The sequence below is a fragment of the Grus americana genome, chromosome 15, assembly GCF_028858705.1.
Source record: "Grus americana isolate bGruAme1 chromosome 15, bGruAme1.mat, whole genome shotgun sequence".
Taxonomy (NCBI): Eukaryota; Metazoa; Chordata; class Aves; order Gruiformes; family Gruidae; genus Grus; species Grus americana.
In genome coordinates, this window is record NC_072866.1 from 2297677 (window position 1) to 2315477 (window position 17801).

The window sequence follows — 17801 nt, forward strand, 5'->3', positions numbered from 1 at the left end:
AAGAGCTTTCGTGGCCGTAAGGGGTCAGCGCCCCTTGTCAAGGCGCGACGGAGCCGTCTCCTGTCTGCGGGGCACCGCCGAGGTGAGGAACGCCCCGGTTAGACCCCGCCTGGCCTCTCCCACGCTGCCCGGCGAGCTGGCCCAGCGTCACGGTGCAGGCGAGGAAATGGCAGCGCCTTCATCCCACCAGGGTGATGGGGGTTTGGGGCGAGGGCCTTGCCTGGCTGCTCTGGAAGCCACCGGCTCTCCCCGGAATTGCTGGCAAAGCGCAGGGGGGCAAAGCCGCACACTGGGCATGCTCCATGGCGGGCTGCGGTGCCGGAGCAGGCTGGGTGGTCGGCAGCCACCCGGTGCCGATACAGGGTCTCTGGCAAAGAGCCGAATGAGCCGTGACAGCGGGGCCGGCCCTCGGCCACCCTTGCCCTCCTGTGAGCTCCCGGGGTGAGCCGCTCACAGCAATCCTGCTCCCCAGCTCTGCCGGCACAATGGGCAAAGGCAGCCGTGGGGTTGCCGCGTCCAGCCTCGGTGACCAGCCATCATTAGTGTCCAGAGTGAACGGTCCCAAGGGAGGCTGGGGAACACAGCGTGCTGCAAGGAGATGCTTTAGGGTCCCTTATTGCTGCCAGGGGAGAATCCAGTGGGAATTACCCCAAATCCCACTGCTTCTCGCACCCTGTGCACGTGGGCCTCCCCGCCGGCGCTGGGCCGGGGTGAGCCAGCCCGGCTAAATTGGATGCAGACGCCAGGCTGGGCTCAGCCCCCTTTGCGCAGGCTGGAGTTATTTTGGCTGCGGGGTTTATCAGCCGCCAGGAATGTGGCTGGCGGGCACTGCCTGCGCGTCATGCCGGGGCTCTGCCGGGTTGTGGCTGCGTGGCGATACGGAGAGGCTGGGGGTGGTGGGGGCAAGTGGGGGACACCCACCCCCCTCCCCGTGCTGGGGAGTCACCGAGGAGCAGGAGGTGCTTTTTTTAGGCAGCCGCGCCAGGGCCGGCTCCGCTTCCAGCCCCAACCGCTCCCCGCCTGTAAATCTCGCCGAGATGACAAATGACGGAGGGGGATTTGGGCTGGGTCCCAGCAGAGGTGCCGAGCGGGGCCCACGCTCTCCCTCCGGCAGAGCCGTTCGGATCAGGGGCCGGCGGGGTGCGATGCTCGGGAGCCCCGGAGCTGTGGCTAGAGCAGGGGTTGGAGGGTTTGGGGGGGTCACAGGGCCGCCCCAGAGGCAGCACCCAAACAGGGGAGCTGCAGGCTCAGCTCAGGCTCGGTGCGGGGCAGGGGGGGGTGGTGCTGGATGCCGCAGCACCCTGGGGATGGCGGAGCAGCCGTGGGGCCGTGGGATCCGTCGTGGATCTCCAGCATGGACGTGGGTGCCCGGCATGGGGCATCGAGGCCCGTCCGGCAGCGTGGCGGTGCCGGCCGTGCCATGAGCCGCGTGTGGGGCGCCGGGCGCAGCAGCAGCAGCTCATTGAGGCTCTTTGAGGAAGCAATCAGTGGGCGGGCAGGAAACTCATACCATTCATTACTGACGCTGGGCCGGCAGGAAGGGGAGCCCGCGTCCCCACCACGTCCCCACCGTGCCCTGCCGCGGGGGCCTGTGCCCACCGAGCCGGCACCACGCGTCCCGGGCACCCTGTGGCACCCCAAAGCGAGGCCACAGTGTGCCCCGAGATGGGGGACACCCCCAGCATGCCCACCCCCACGCCCACAGCTGCACCAAACCCCACAGGGTGGCTGCACCCCTGCCCACCATCCACGGGGAAAGGGGGGGGGTGGCGGGGGGGGGGGGGGCAGCGGCCTCATTCACTCCCAAGTGCATTTTGGGGGGGGGGTGTCCCCCATCCCAAATCCTGAGCAGGCGAGATCTTTGCAACTCGACTGTGCCGGGGCCATGCTCAGGACCTGATCCCCCCCACCCCGTCCCTGCTGATGCCCAGACCCCGGAGGGAGCCAGTGGTGGGAGGCGTGGGTGGCCCCGGCCCTTCTCCTCACTGTGGTCCTCAACGTGCCGCCTTCGGGTACCCGCCGCTGCCTTTCGACTCGGGTTTTGTCTCCCCCCACCCCGGTCCCCTTTAATTAGATCAAGGAGCAGCAGGGCAGGAGCCAGGAAGGGGCCTCAATAGGTTATTGTTGCCCTAAATTGTAACCAGCACCGGCGGGGTTGGGTTACCGGCTCCGACTCGGGGTCAGCGACCAGACCCCGCTGCCGCGCGCCCGGCGGCTGGCGCAGCGCTGCCCGGGGACGGTGCAGTCACCGTGCCGGGGCCGCCGAGAACAGCAGCTCCCTTGTGTCGCCGCATCTGTCGGTGTCCTGAAAATGTCCCCAGGGAGGCCGGGGGTGCTGGCTCACCAAGCAGGGGAGCGGGCAGCCTCCTGCCCACGCCGCGGCCGGCTTCGGGCTGCAGCTGGCTCGGTAGGGCCGAAGTGACCAGGCCTGCAAAGGTCCCGGGGAGCCATGTCCCCGTGTGCCGGCGCTGGGCAGAGCCCCATGGGGCAGGATGGGTGGCGGGGGCTGAGAGAGGGGGACGGCTGGAGCCCCACTGCCCTTCACGGTGCAAAGTCCGCCAGAGCTGGGAGGTGCCGGAGCCAGGACATGCCCACGGCGGGGAGCTGGCACGGCACGATGTTTGCAGAGGGATTTGGGGCTGGAGCAGGACATGGAGGGGTCTGGGGGGCTTTGTCGGGGACGCTGCCCAGGGATGCTCAGCCCCCAGCACCCGCCCACTGCCCCTGCCCCAGCCAAAGCCTGCGGCTGAGCCGGCTCGTGGGGGCCGAGCTTGCAGCCCTGGCATCTCCTGGCTCCAGCCCTCGTGCGCACCAAGACGTGCGACCCCACCGAGACACGTGTCCCCACCGTCACCCTGCCACCTCTCCCCGGTCACCAGCTGTAACGGGACCCTGATGGCCGGTCCCGCTCCCATCCCTCCTGGCCCCAACACCCCGTGCGCTGCTTTTTCCTGGGACTTAGCAGCCCTTTTGGGCTGTGCTGGGTGTTTCGGGGGTCTCTGACAACACCCACCCCACTGGTCAGGTCTGGGTGGCAGAGCCCCGAGCAGGACAGTGTCCCCATCCCCGTCCCCATCCCCCTGCAGACCCCTGCCCTCACCCTCTCCCTCCCACGGGTGCCGGGGCTGGTGGCTACTTGCCATCAGCGGGGAAGGGGCTTTTCCTGCTGCTCCCCCTTGGCCACCAACCTCAGACACGAGGAGGGGGGGGGCGGCCACCCCATCAGGTGCCACTCCAGTGGGACCCGTCCCCATGGGGCGAGATGCTCCTGGGCGGCCGCACGAAGGGGTTAACACCGGGGAGCTGCCCGGCCCCGCCGCCTGCCCCGGTAATTACACCGTGTAAAAATAGCCCCGTGCCGCGAGTGGGGCCGCTCGGGCGGGAAGGCAGCGAGCGGCAGCGGTGCCGAAATCACTCCCAGATGGGCCACGGCCTCAGCCCACCGCCGCCTCCGTGGCCGACTGGTGCTCCCCGGCCCCCGACCTCCCCAGCTTTCCAGGAAGCCGGCGGGATTTCTGCCTCTCCGCAAGCTCTTCCTGGCAGCCGAGGCTTTGCGGCAGCGCGTGGGGCTGTGGGACGGGCACACGCCTGCCCTTGCCCCCGGGGAACGGGGATGGGGACCCCCCCCAGCACCCTGCAACGTGTCCCCCCAGGCTCTGCTCCAGCCGTGGGGACCTGGGGACCCCAGGGGACCAGGCTGTGGTGTCCACGGGGCCATGCCCGGGGCCAGGGATGTTTCTGTAGAGGCCAGGGACCTCCAGGCTTGCAGCCCTCTGGGTGCAGGCAGGGTGCTGCCTGCGCCGGGCAGGGCTGGGGGCAGCGGGACGTGCCCCAGTGAAGCCGGCAGCTCCTCCCGTTGTGGCTCCCCGCCGAGCCCCCCTCCATCCCGCCCGTGGCTTCTGGCCGGGGCTCTCAGTTACCGGCCCCGCTGGATTGCATAGCGAGAGGGATTTTTTTTGGGTTCATTTCAGGGGGTTTTGCAATCCTTCCCCAGCGCTGATTCAGCTCAGAGGAATTAGCAGCACCACACGATGTGCCGCTCAGAGCCGCTCCTGGCGCGCGCCGGGGCTGGCAGTGGCCACGGGGACTTTTGCGCTTGGGTTCAGGAAGCCGCGGGGGCTCGGGGGGGCTGGAAGGGCACGTGTGGGGCACCGCCGAGCTCCCGCGGAGCCGCCTGGGTGCAGATGTGGGTGTCGGGGCCGGGGGGGGGGGCTCTGAGCCTCACAGAGCACCGAGCCCTGCCCTGCCCGCAGCATCCCTGTACCCCTCCGTGCCGAGGCCGAACCTTGTGCTGCTCCGGCCCCTTCCCCGCACCTCCCGGCTGGCACCCGGCTCCGCCGAGCCGCCTCGAAAAACCTTGGCTCGGTGCTGCCCGGCTGCGCTGCACCTGCTGAAGCTGAGCCCCCGCTTTGCTCCCGCCGTGCCGGGGCTGCCGGAGTGGCATCCCCAATGGCCGCGGTCACTTTGGAGCTGCTGGAAGTCCCCCAGGAGCGGACAGGACCTGCCGAGGGGTGCGGGGATCCCCAATACCCACCTGGCACGTCGGGGGGGGCCCTGCAAACCTCCAGCTAATTGCAAGTGGGGAAAACAGCTTCGTTAGGGGAAGGGCACATCATGGAGCAGGAAGGAAAGCGAGGGGTCAGGAGGGAAGGGGCCGGAGGACCCCTGCGAGGTCCCCGCTGCCAGTCCCTTGCAGCCCGGTGACGGTGAGGGGACACGCAGGAGCTGACCCTGCGCCCGGCCGGGCTCGGGGACGGGGGGGCTGCGGCGGCGGCAGGCCGGGGGCACCCGGCGCGAGGCCGCAGCTCCGCCAGGGACTTTTCTTCTCTCCTCCTCGCGAGGCTGGAAAATATACAAAGCTCGCAGTGAAAATATTTACACAGCAGCAATTTTCAGAGGAATTTGGGATGTTAATTTGAAAAATCTGTGGGGAGAGGACCACAATGGGCCTTTTGAGCGGGCGAGCGTGGCCATCGCACCGACCCGCCCGCGCCGGCGAGGGGCCCCTCCTGCCGCTGCGCCGGCCCTAATGGGAGCCAGCCCTGCCGGAAGCCCACCTGGGAGCCGGGGGGGGGCCGCGCCAGACGGCCCCCGCCACCGCCCCGCGCCCCTAATTGCATCCAGAGCCACCCCCTCCCGCCGTCAGGCCCGGGCGAGCGGGACTGGGGCGCTTGCGGGGTCAGGGCCGTATCCTGAAGAGCCGGCGGTCCCGGTGCGGCTGGCAACTCGCGCGGCACGGCGGTGACCCTCGGCTCCGCTGGCGGCAGCCGCGGCGCTTCAGCCCGCTTTTGCTCATTCTCTCCAAATCAAACATACCTCAGCGGGCAGGGCCCCAACCTGGAAAATTCCAGCCCGAAAGATAAAGGATTGGAAAACGATTAAAACCAGAGGGTTGGAGCAGAAACCACTTGGCAGCGGGAACCTGCCGAGCGCCGGCTTCCAGCCCTCCCTGCCGGGACCAGCGCACAAAACCGGCTGTTCCCGGGGCCGGGCCGGGGGGGCCTCACCGTGGGGGCCCCGAGCCTTGGCTCTGGCTGCAGCCCCCGGTTTGGGGAGGACAGAGCAAGGCGACGCTTGTCCCCGGCGTTTTGGGGGTCCCCGGTGCTGCCAGGGGTGACGTCAGGAGGTTACGGAGGTTGGGCTGGGCTGTTTGTCCCGCAGCCGGCCCCGGAGCCATTTGGCAGGCGGGGAGGGATGAAGTAAGGCTGGATGATGCGCAGGGCAGGGGCTGATTCGAAACCCGTGGCCTCTGTTTTGGGAACACCTCCCCAGTGCCCGCGGCAAGGGGGTGGGGGGGCAGCACCGTGGGGGTGAAGCCTCCCCAACGCCACCGCCCCGAGTCGGGAAAACTCCCCCCTCCACCAGCCCTGACTCATCCCAGCGCTCACCAACAACAACGGGAGGATGCGGCCGACCTCCCTGCTCCTCCGCAGGGGACATGTCGCGCTGCCCGCACAGCTGCCTGCACTGCTGCCCGTATGCCAGGGTGAGATGGGCAGCGCCTGCGAAAGCGCTTGAGGCTGCACAGAAGTTTTCATTGTTGTTATTTTAGTTTTTATTTTTGGGGTTTTTTTACAAAAAGACACCCTTCTGGTCTGTCTTACAAAAGAGATGTACACAAACCTGTACTAGAAAAAAAAAAAAAAAAAAGACTTTTCCCAGAAGAAATGGGAAATAACCATGTATAAATATTCTCTCCGAGTTCTTAAAGCTTCAATTCCCGGTTCGCCTGCTCGGCGCTTCCTTCGGCCTGGGGGTCCCGAGGGTCCCAGCACCTCGGCCAGGCCTTATTGCTCACATCAGCTTCCAGGGAGTTGAGAGTCACGGGCCGTGCCCCGCTAAAGGACCCTTGTTACCAGCACGTGGACGTCCCTTAGCCGAGTCACCGGCAGCTTTCTTTTTAGCCATAGCTAAAAAAAGCCCACCCAACCCCCAGATTAAAAAAAAAAACCCAACCCCTCTCTCTCTTTTGCTACCCACGTTCTACATAGAGTCACAGAAATCAAGGCACTGAGCGGTAAAATTGGTGTCTCCTCCCGAAGCGTGGCAGCCTCTCGGAAATTGCACGTTAAGGGTTTGGGGTTTTTCTGCCTTAATTCAGTTAACTCCTCGCCGTTCCTCGCCCCGGAGGGACACGGCTGGGTGCCAGAGCTCAACCCTCGTCTGTCCGGGGCTCCCCTCGCCCGCAGCCCTGTCCCACCCGGCTCAGAAATAGGAGGGTTTGAGCCCTGGGGTGTTGTTGTTGCTGGGGTAGTGCGACTGCATGAGCGGGACCTCACACTCGGAGCCGCCGGAAAGCATCGCCGTCTCCGGCACTTTGCAGCTGCTCAAATCCCCATTTTCCAGGCAGGCTTTTACCCCTTCCAGCTCCAGCGGGCTGGCATCCACCCCGGTGCCGGCACGTGCCTTCGCCCGGCGGTGCCGGCGGTAGTACGTGGCGGCAGTCACCACCACCACCAGCAGGAGCACGGCGGCCAGCGCGGGGACAATCATCAGGGCGAGGTTGCTGTCCTTGCTCTGGGTGACGGGGGAGTGCTGCTGGTGGCTCGCCGGCAAGGTCTGCGCCTCGGCGCAGTGCTCCTCCTTGGAGACCTTCTCCCCCAGGGGCCCGATGCAGACACGGTAGGTGCAGTTGGGCTTCAGCGCCCGTACCGTGTACTCGGAGAGCGAAGCCGGCAAACGCAGCATCACCGGTCGTTTGTCTGGCCCGGAGAGATTCCGGTAGCTCAATCGGATGCCCTTCAGCTGCGCTTTGGACTGGACATAGTTCTGCAAGTCCACTTTGAGGGAGGTGCTGCCGACCTGCGCGATGCTGATCCGCCGGCCGGGCGACGGGGCTGGCGTAGCTGGTGCCGGCGTCGTCCCCCTCTCCTCCACCTGGCAGTACGTCCCGGTGAAGCCCGCCGGGCACAGGCACTCCAGGTGGTTTTGGGGACCCAGGTGGCAGGTGCCGCCGTTCAGGCACGTGCGAGGAGGACAGATGGGCGGTGGGGGGCTGGTGGGGGCCGGGGGGCCGCTGAAGGGCACTGGTGTGGAGCTGCCTTGGGGGGCCCTGGCCCCCAAGGTGGGAGCGGCAGTGCTGGGCTGCGGTGCCGGGCGGCTGCTAGTGGGGAGCGGCACGGGCAGCGGCGGTGTGGTGGTGCGCGGGGTTGTGGGGGTGGTGGTGGTGGTCGTGGGGCAGCCGAAGTCAGCATACTGCAGGTGGTGGAGGAGCTTGCCGGAGTTTTTAGGGGGAAAGTGGCAGCGTGTCTCCTCGGGCCGCCGGAGGACCACGCTGCTGGTGTTCACCCACTGCACCAGCCAGCTCATCTGGCAGATGCAGTTGAAGGGGTTGCCGGCCGCCGTCACGGCCCGCAGCCTGGGGAAGAAGCCAGAGAAGTCCCGAGGGATGGTGTTGATGTTGAGGTTGCTGATGTCCAGCTCCTGGAGGTTGTGAAGGTTGTGGAAGTCCTCTGCCGGCAGCTGGGAGATGTGGGCGTTGCCAGCCAGGCTGAGCTTTGTGAGGCTCCCCAGTCGCCGCAGCACCGCCGGGACACGCTCCAGCAGGTTGTCGGAGATGTCCAGCTCGTGGAGGTTGTTCTGGGCCTGGAAGAGCTCCTCATTTAAGCTCGTCAAGCCCAACCCCGCAATCTTCAGGGACTCGATGTTGACGGCGTGGAAGGCCCCTGGTGCAATGGTGGGGATCTTGTTCCAGCTGATGTCCAGCAGCAGGAGGTTGGGCAGGTCGAGCGGGGGCACAGCCCAGAGCTGGTTGTTCTGCAGCTTCAGCTCCAGCAGATTCTCCAGCGTGTCGAAGGCAGCAGCGTGTATGTGCTGGATCCTGTTCCTCTGCAGGTAGAGTCGCTCCAGCAGCCGCAGCCCGTGGAAGGTCTCATTGGTGATCTCCTGCAGCTGGTTGGAGGACAGGTCCAAGTTGACGAGCTCCGTCAGGGGCTGGAAAATGTTTTTCTGGATGCTGGTGATCTTGTTTTGCGAGAGGTCCAAGAGCTGGAGGGCGGGCAGGCCCGCAAAGCTGTCCTCGCTGAGCATCGTGATGCCATTCTCAAAGACATAGAGGGAGAGGGTGTTGGGGGGCAGCCCCTGGGGCACAGTCTGGCCCCGTCTGGCTGCGCACAGGATGGTCTTGGGGTCTTGGCACTGGCAGCCTGCGGGACATGCCCCCACCAGCTCCCTGGGGGCCAAAAGAAGCAGCGTGCAAAGGACCAGCTGGTTCATGGTGGCAGCTCTGCAGGAGAGAGAAAACCCAGCCAAGGTTAGGGGCCAGGCCCTGCTGGAGGGGGGCACCCAGGCTGGCAGGGCTGTGGGATGCCTCGGAGACCCCCCCGCTACCCCTGCGCCGCTGCTGGGGCGTGAGAGCGTCTCCCTGTGCCCAGCCCGGGACCCTCTGGCCCCAAAGGGACCATGGAGGGAGCAGGAAAGTCCCCGATGGGCACCGTGCCCGCCCCCCCCCGCAGGCAGCAGGGCAAGGGCCCCTACCTCCCCGGCTGCTCTCAGCAGGGTGCAAATCAAACATGGGGGATGCGAGCAGAGAACCGCTGGGCCTGGGAGCCAGGGGAGGGGGTGGGAGCCTGGCTGGCCTTCCCGGCACACCGAGCTCGGCTTAACCCTTTGTTTGTGCCGCCGTCCCAGCAGCTGCACCCACGGGGTCTGCTCCTGCCCGGAGCACCGGCGGTAGCAATCCCACTGGGGGATGGGGGCACTCAGGGGTGGCCCCCACTGTGGGGTGGCCTGGGGACAGGCTGTGGAGCCAAAGGAGCCGGGTGCTCCCATGCCCCACGGGTCTCCCCTGTCCCCACAGAGCCCCAGCTCCCATCCCATGGGGGGACGGGTCGCCTTGCTGTTCCCCTCCTCTGGCACAGCACCCCGGGCTGCGTCCTCGTCCCTCTGGCACGGGGATGGAGGGGAGGACGCTCCTGGGGTGAGCAAGGCTGTAAGCACCCCTGCCCCAGCCCCCCTGCGGCTGCCCCGGCTGATGTCCTTACTTTAGAGGCAGTTGGCTTGTCTCTGAACCCCCTTTTTTCAGCCCTTTCAATGACTCTCCTAATTAGCATGGGTGAGGGGGTGGCAGTGGGACCTGGAGACCTGCTGTCTCCTGCCACCCCATCTCATGGACACATGGCAGGGGCAGAGTGGGGTCCCCAGGCCGGGAAGAGGCAAACCCCACCATGCTGCCAGAGATGGGGGTGTCGCCAGCACCCTGCCCTGCCAGCCCCTTCCCCAGCCCCAGCCGTCGCCTCCTCCTGCCCTGCTCCGAGCTGTTCATAGCTCCAGGCAAACCCCTCCTGCGGCTTGCAAGGGGCCCCCGCCGCGTGCGGGGGGCTGCCGGGTCGCACAGCAGCACGTGCCGGCTGCCCCGGCCGCTCCTCCGCTGTGGGGGGCCCTGCCCGGTGCAGGGACACCACATCCTGCACCGGTGGCGGTGGGAGGGACTGGACCCGTGCTGCGTTCCCCCCCAGCACGTCCCTGGCCATCGGAGCCCCCCATGCCACAGAGGCACCAGTGCTCACCCACAGCCAGACAGGGTTAACGCAGCGGCCGGCTCCATTCTCGCCTCTTCCCGGGGTGGGCCCCCCCCAGGGTGGGGTGCACCCGAGGGTGGGGTGCACCCACACTGCTGGGCAGGGTCACCACAGCTGCCTGAGTCACTTGGCCCGACTGGCCCTGCCCTGCCGTGACCCGTGCCGTCAGCCCCCCGTGACGCGTGCCGTCAGCCCCCCCGATGCCGGGGAGGAGCTATGCCACATCCAGGGGGTCACTGTCACCAAGTCCCCTCCCCAGCACCCCCAGCTCAGCCCCCAGCCCCTGTCACCGCTGCTGGGTCCGCCACACCCCCACATCACAGCCAAGCTGCCGGTGCACGGCACGAGGATCGAGCAGAACCAAAGAAGCATCATGGGGCCCTCGTGAAGCGCTTTTTGGAGCTAAGGGGGCTGGGGACAGACCCAGCACCCCTCACCGCCGTGCCAGCCCTCGAGGTGGCTCCGGCAGCCCCAGGGTGCTGGCTGGCGAGCAAAGCCCTGGGCACAGGGTGCCGCCATGCCAGGCCTCCCGGGTGGGCAGCGCCAGAGCAGGGCCAGGCGAGGCCGGGGCTGGTTTTGCAATGCCAGGGTCGGGTTTCGCTGACGTGTCCGTGCTGCAACCAGCTGCTGACTCCAAGTCTCTCTCTCGTCCCTTTAATTATGCTGGCATTTCCTCCCCGCCTGCCAGGCTCCCCGCTCCGGGCAGGTTTGGCCGGCCTGGCCGCGGTCGCTCATCCCCACGCCTCGCCAGGAGCCCCAGGCAGGCCGGCACGGTTGCTCCACCCGCACGCCTCCGCCACCTCTCCCTCGGCATCACCCCGCTCCACCGGCACACGCCGGCATCCCGCCCGCGCACCGCCTCCGCGTCCTGATACTATTTCAAGACAGCGAGGGGTTAACCCAGCCCACGCTCACCAGGGTGCTCACCCCTCTGAAACAGGGGGCAGGGGGAACAGCCTCCCCGCGTCCCCGGCGGGGGGTCCCCAAGGGTGGAGAGGGGGCCCCGGTTCTGCTGGAGGTGTTAGGACCGCCCTGCCAGCGGCCTGCTGCTGCCTTGGCTGGGCTCCCCGCGCCTGCACCGCAGATATTTGCCGAATTATTCATATTTTCCGGCTGCGGGGAGGATCTGGGCTCAGATTCCCCCAGTCCCAGCTCAGCCTTTCCCTGCCAGCCTGCTGGGGTGGGAGCGTCGTGTCCCCGCTCCCTGCCCACAGCCCCCCCGGCCAGGCCGTCCCACTGCCTGCCCAGGGCGAGGGACTCGGCGGGGGACGCCCCGCTTCACACCCGCCAGGTGTTTTAAGGACGAGGACGATGCTGTCCCCGCACCGCAGGGTGACACCTGCGCAGGAAGGGCCGGGGGAGCCCTCCCAGGGGTCCCTGCCCTTCCCGGCTGCTCAGGGACGTGGCTGTTCTCCCTGGGTAACTCGGCACAGCCGGGACGTCCCTTCCCTTCCCGCACAGGCAAGTGAGGCCCTGCGGCCAAACAAAGCCACCGTTGTTGCCGGCAGGCAGCCAAGCCGGTGGGCTGCCTCCTCGGCCAGCGGGCACCAGCACAGGCAGGATGGGGGTCCTGCATGGAGCCGGGCTCTGTCCCCATCACCGCAGGGAGGAACACAGTGCCTTCATCGGGCTGCACGCAGGCGCTGCTCCTCTCTCTTACGCTCCCCCCAAAACAAGCCCATGTCAGCACGTGCCCCCTCCAGAGATCCAGCCGGGGGGGATGCAGGATTAAGCCCTTAATCCTCCCCTTCAACCCACCCTGCGCCGCCGCAGCTCCCACCTCCTCCCGGGCTCTCCTCCCTATTTAATTAAAGTTTCCGCAGCAGCCCCGGAGGAATGCAGGCCTGGTTATTGCATTCCCCGGGGCGCTCGCCGGCCCCTCCATCCCACTCCTGCCCCTTTGACCCGGCCGCGCTCCCCGGCTCAGGTGCCGGCAAGGAGAAAAACCAGCAGAGCCGCTTTACTGGCAGCCAAACCACCTCCAGAGGAGCCCGAACGCCAGCTGAGGTTGGGAGGAGGCCGGTGATGCCGCCACGCGTGGCCCCGGCAGCGCGGGCAGATTCCTACGGCGTGACTGGGGTGGCCGTGGCTGTCCCTGAGCGCTTCCTCCTGCCGCGTCCCGCTGGCAGAGCCAGCCGGGCAGGCAGCGCTTGCGTCAGGGCCACCCGGCGAGGCCACCCGGCCTTGGCGTGGTGCGAGGAAAAATAGTAATTAGTGTCATCCTTGACAGCGGCACTGCCCAGCACCGTGTGGGCAGCGGCACGGCCCCGGCTGGGTCAGGCCAGTCCGGCTGCCCCAGTCCCAGCAGGATGAAACCTGCCGGCGTGCAGCACATCGTCAGGAGTGGGTGCGAGGGGGGGGACGACACGAGTGGGGTTTTTTGGTTGGGGTCTTGGAACTGGAGCATCTCTGCTGGGATGCACTGGTTCTCAGGGCAGCTGCTGGCCCTGGATGGGGGCCAGGCACAGGAAGGGACGCTTGCCCCACAGTGGCCCAAAGTCACACCCAGAGAGGGTGATGGGGGCCGGCGTCCGCCCAACGCACACCAGGTGATGAAGAAGCGCGCAGGGAGCTGGCAGCAGGAGAGGCGGTGGGGCATCCCCGCCGGCTGAAGGCCAGGCTGGCCGGTGGCCCTGCTGGCATGCGTCCCTCTGCACCAGCCGGGAAGGGAAAACCCTCGCCAGCAGTGCCCGGGGACCCCGCTTGGCCCCACAGTCGGTCAGCGAACCAGGATGCCGGCCCGCGAGGACAGGCAGGGCCAGGGCAGCCAAACCCCACCCTGGCCGAGCCCTCCGCTGAGGAGGGTGGTGGTGGACACCGCTGCCAGCAGCTCCCACCTCTGCCTGACCCCAAAGGGCGAGCCCTGCTGCCACGTCTGCCGGGACAGGGCGAGCACAGGATCAGCCCGGGACTGTGCTGGTCCCATGTGGGTCCTGGAGCCCTTCTGCTGGCAGGGTGGGTCACAGCCACCCGGCCACAGCTGCAGGGAGCCGGGCTCCACGTTAGCTCTGGCCACATCTCTCCCATTCCCCGTGACAGGAGCAGCAGCAGGCCGAGGTCCCCGGGCCAGACCCCGGTGCGTCCCATGGCAGGATAGGCACAGGCAGAGACAGGGGACCTGGGCCCTGCCTGCACCCTTGTCCCTGCCCCGCCGTCACCCCAGCCCAGCCAAGGCCTCATCACCAGCCCAGGCAGGGGATGGCTGGGTGCCCCCCGGCTCAGCCAAGGCCTTGGGGGTGCAGGGCACACCGACCCCCAGCCAAGGCCTGGAGCAAGGGGCTGGTCGTGGGTGCCCTACCTGCAGCCGAGCTCTGGGTGACACCCTGTCACCCGGGGAGGGCAGCCGGCCCTGGGTGCCCTATGGCCCAGCCGAGGCCCACCGGGCCCCCTCAGTCCCACCACCCCCCTGAGCCCCCGGGTACCCAGCAGAGACCCCCTCCCGCCCGTGAGCCGCCGCACCACGAGCCCCCAGCTCCGTGGCGAGGGGAGGACCGGGACAGCGGCGCCTGAGGACGCGGGACTCACCGGGCCGGGCCGTGGCGATCAGTCCATGGCGGCGGCAGCCGGCGGCCGGGCAGGCGCTCCCCTCTCTGGCGGCGCCGGGCGCGGGGGGCGGCTTTAAAACCGCGGGGGGGCGGAGCTTGCCGTCCCGCCGCCTTCCCATTGGCTGTAAGGGACAGGGGAGAAGGGGTGGGGCACGGCTGCCCCGAAGGCCCCGCCCCCTGCGCACCTGGGGCCCGACACGGGGCGGGACCCCCGGGACCGCCGGGACCCCCCGGAACCCTCCCGGGACCCTCGGCAGCTCCAGGAGCCCCAGAACCCTGCAGGGACCCCAGCACCCCTGCTGGGTACACACGTAGGCACAGGGGTAGGTACAGGAGCAGGGATAGGTATTGCCCTCCTGTCCCCAGCATCCACGCGACCCCTGGCACCTCCAGCACGCCCAGGGCCCTGGCACCCGTGCCACCCCCAGCACCCCTGGTAGCACCAGGGCTGGGTGTCCTTGGCACCCCCAGGGACCCCCATATCCAGCGTACCCAGGCTAACCGGGGACCCCGGCACCCGTGGGCCCCAGTGCCCTGGAACCCCGGTGCCCCTGTGCCCCTGCCACCCCCTGTTGGGGGACAGGGGGGCAGCAGGTGGCCCTCGCAGGGCTGCCCCCATGCCCCAGTGATGGCAGAGCTGCGCCAAGTGCCACAGGACAATGCTCCCCGTTCAGCACCGTGAGGACGGCACGAGCCGGGCTGGGACAACCAGACACCCAGGGTGTCCTTGTCCTAACCCCAGGCCCCGAGGGTGGCAACAGCGCTGGTGATGGCAGTGCTGGTGATGGTGACTGCAGCCGGGCAGGGGACACCGGTGCCTGCCGCAGCCGCCCCGACAGTGTTTGCCTACGTTGTGCCAACAGTCCAGGGGCAGGACCGTGCCGTAGTGGCCGCGACCGCCCTGCCTTGTGTCCTCCTGTGGCTGCACCAGGGTGTCCCTGCCATGGGGACCTGCCAGGGTGGGAGCGTGGTACAGCCTTGGTTTTGGTTTCACCGTATTTCCTCAGAGCCACATGGCATAAAGCGCTGGCACGGCACGGCTCCCTCCCCTCGGCACAGCCACAGGAACGTCAACCCGAAAGTAATAGATTGTCCCTTTGTTCTCTGCCTGTGGAGCTCCCTCCTCCGCCCCTGCCGAGGGAAAGCAGAGCGGTGGCTCCGTGCTCTTGTCCCCCTGGCCACCCAAGTACTGCCCTGGTCGTGGTGCCCTCCGGCCACCCAGCATCCCCTGACCCCCGTCCTGTCCAGCCACCAAGCGTGTCCCCAGCCACGGTCCCCTCCAGCCACGGGCTGGGACGGGGCGCAGGACAGGGAGCGGGGACACGCTCCGGCTGGCACAGCCCCGGCCACGGGGCACTCCCGGGGCTGGCTGGCACGGCAGGTGCCGGGTGAGGGCAGGTGCCGGGTGAGGCGGGCGGGCGGCAAACTGGCCAAGCCGGCCCAGCCAGCCCCGGGGCTCCCCTGTGGGTGCTGGCAGCTTCCCCGAGTGGGGCTGGGTGCCATCACTGGGTGCAGGGCGCAGTGCTGGGAGCGGGATGCCCCGCGGCTGGGCACGGCTTCGCGGCGGGCACCACGCGGCCGGGGGTGGCAGCGCCAGCAGTGCCGTCCCACTGCAAACCTGTCACCCCAGGGTGAGGGTCGTGCTGTGGGGAGCAGGGGAGTAGCCTGGCACGCCGAGGGCACCCCCCAGCACCAGCACCACCCTCCTGCCATAGGCAGGGCCTGATCCTGCACCACGCTTCCCCAGGACGGGGGTTGGGGTGTGCACCACTGGGGGAAGGTGCAGGATCTGGCCCCGCAGTCATCAGGGCGCCGCACCAGCAGGTGCCCCAGCTCAGCACCCTCCTTCCCTTGCAGGGCGGCCATCCCGCTGTACGACGCCGACACGGGGCTGCTGGTGCTGGCGGGGAAGGTGAGGTCCCACGGCAGCAGGGTGCAGGACATCGCAGTGGGGTGCAGCAGGGTGTGGTGGGGTGCAGTGAGGTGCACATGGGTGTAGCGGGGTGCAGAAGGGTGTAAGGGGGTGCACGTGGGTGCAGCAGGGCGCAGGAGAATGCAAGGGGGTGCAGCAGGGTGCAGTGGGGTGTGGCAGGGTGCAAGGGTTGCACTGAGGTGCATGTGGGTGCAGTGGGGTACAGGAGGATGCAGAATGGTGTGGGGGTGTAGCAGGGTGCATGTGGGTGCAGTGGGGTGCAGGAGGGTGCAGAGGGGTGCTCCCCACAGCCCTGCTCATGCCCTGTCCCCTCCACTTCTCTTCCAGGGAGAAAACCTCCTGTACTGCTTTGAAGTGGCACCCGCACAGCCGGCGCTGACCCAGGGTAAGCAGGATACATCCCGTGCCGGGCTCCCGGCAGCCCTGGGGGCCTTGCCCCTGCCCACGCTGCCTGCTCCACGCCTGCCCTGCCCGTCCCCCAGTGACCCAGTGCAGGACGGAGGGCAGCACGCGCGGCCTGGCCGCCGTGCCACGCCTGGCCCTGGACGTCATGGCCTGCGAGGTGCTCCGCGTCCTGCAGCTCACCGACACCGCCCTCGTCCCTGTCAGCTACCTGGTGCCACGCAAGGTAAGGGGGGGCTGCCGGGGCGGCGGCTCGGCCCCCGGCCCCCACCGTGTCGGGAGTGCCTGGTGCCATCTCACGGGTGCCACCTCAACGGCACCGGGTGACAAAGGGCACCCGGGTGTGGGGGGATGCGGGTCCCCAGCCTGGGGGAAGCAAGAGAGGAGGTAAAACATGGGTGCTGATGGTGGGTAATGGAGACCGGAAGGTGGGTGCTGGGTTCTGGGTGCTGACGGTGGGTAAAGGAGGCTGGGTTTGCTGGGTGCTGGATTTGGGAGGCTGGGTGCTGCGTGCAAGATGTTGGGTGCTGGAGAATGGATCCTGAAAGCTGGGTGCTACCTGATGGGTGCTGTTGTGCAGCGGGTGCTGGGTGCCAGATCCTGAATGCTGGGTGCTTAAAGCAACTTAAAATGTTTGAAATTTGGGTGCTAGGTAGCAGAGCCTGGGTGCTGGAGGCAGGATCCTGGGTGTCAGATCCTGAATGCTGGGTGCTTAAAGCTGGAGGCTGGGTGCTGAAACATGGGTGCTGGGGCTGGGTGCTGTGAGCCGTGATGCTGGGAGCTGGGTGCTGTTTGGGAGGCTGGCTGTGTTCGGGGGTGCGCAAGGCAGCCCAACGCCAGGCAGCGTCTGACACCTACAGGCCTCGGCACGCAGCTCGCGGGGACGGGGCTCCGTGGCTGGAGGGGCTGGGGTGCCTGGGGGGGCCTAGGGGTGCGGGAGGGGGCTGGGGGGGGGGGGTCAGGCAGTGCCAGCTGGCAGCAGGATGGAGGCTGTGGGGTTTTGGGGACACCCACCTCACCCCGTCCTCTCTCCTGCAGTCCATCCAGGACTTCCACGAGGATCTGTTCCCTGACTGTGCCGGGACGCTGCCGGCCACCGGCACCCAGGCCTGGTGGGCAGGGGACAACCAGCAGGTCAGTGTCACCCGGGGGTTGTCCCCACTGGTGGCATCGCCCGTGGCTGCCACCACCCCCTGCCCACCGCTGTGCCCACCGGCAGGTGGGGAGGGTGAGCCTGCACCCCGCGCGGAGACCCACAGAGACCTTCAGCTCCCCCGTCATCACCTGCACGCCGCTGCAGGCAGCCGACACCAGCTCCACTGAACCCGACGCTGACCGGAGCGTGAGCATGAGGCGCCAGGGAGCGTGCCGGGGGTGTCAAGGGGTCAGGGGGTCCCCGCTGCTCTCGTCCCGCAGGGAAGGGGAGGGCTGGGACACCGGCCCCTCCTGCCCATCTGCTCTCTCTCCCGTAGGAGGGCAGCGGCTACTCCTCGCCATCCTCACCGGCCTCACTCTCGGCCAGCACCGGCCCCTCCAGTGGCTTCGCCAGCAGCCCCAGCCAGAAGTCTCTGCAGAGCATTTTGGGTGAGCGGGCAGTGGGGCGGGCTCAGCATCCCCCATCTGGGGCCACGCTGGGGGGCACCCAGGGCGCTCACCCGTCCCCCACCTGCACCAGGGCCCAGCTCCCGCTTCCGGCACACGCAGGGCAGGGTGCTGCACCGCGACACCCACCTCACCAACCTGCGGGGGCTCAGCCTCACCACGCCGGGCGAGTGCGACGGCTTCTGCGCCAACCACCAGCGTGTCGCCCTCCCCCTGCTCTCCGCCGGCGGCCAGATCGCCATCCTCGAGGTACCCCTGGCACAGCACGGCAGCCAGCACGACGGCAGCGCACGCAGTGCA

The 17801-nt window shown here is 68.1% G+C and overlaps 2 protein-coding genes across 5 annotated transcripts in view; one reads left to right on the forward strand and one right to left on the reverse strand.

Moving 5' to 3' along the window:
- Positions 1-17801, forward strand: part of LOC129213161 (mitochondrial import inner membrane translocase subunit TIM16-like) — a 40622-nt gene that overhangs the window by 17460 nt on the left and 5361 nt on the right. For all 4 annotated transcript variants that reach the window (XM_054842730.1, XM_054842726.1, XM_054842725.1 and 1 more), the window contains 7 exons: positions 15422-15476; positions 15825-15882; positions 15980-16125; positions 16938-17033; positions 17119-17241; positions 17372-17483; positions 17575-17750. In XM_054842730.1, coding sequence (XP_054698705.1) covers positions 15422-15476; positions 15825-15882; positions 15980-16125; positions 16938-17033; positions 17119-17241; positions 17372-17483; positions 17575-17750 — 766 coding nt within the window. The remainder of the gene's footprint in view (positions 1-15421; positions 15477-15824; positions 15883-15979; positions 16126-16937; positions 17034-17118; positions 17242-17371; positions 17484-17574; positions 17751-17801) is intronic.
- On the reverse strand, positions 6032-13605 carry VASN (vasorin). Its single transcript, XM_054842731.1, has 2 exons — positions 13545-13605; positions 6032-8725 (listed from the first exon to the last, which is right to left on the reverse strand). Exon 2 carries the CDS (start codon positions 8713-8715, stop codon positions 6706-6708), a length of 2010 nt encoding a protein of 669 aa, XP_054698706.1. The 5' UTR covers positions 8716-8725; positions 13545-13605; the 3' UTR covers positions 6032-6705.

Bases quoted from the DNA above. Each gene is read 5' to 3' on its own strand.
- VASN (XM_054842731.1), bottom strand. From the start codon at position 8,715: ATGAACCAGCTGGTCCTTTGCACGCTGCTTCTTTTGGCCCCCAGGGAG.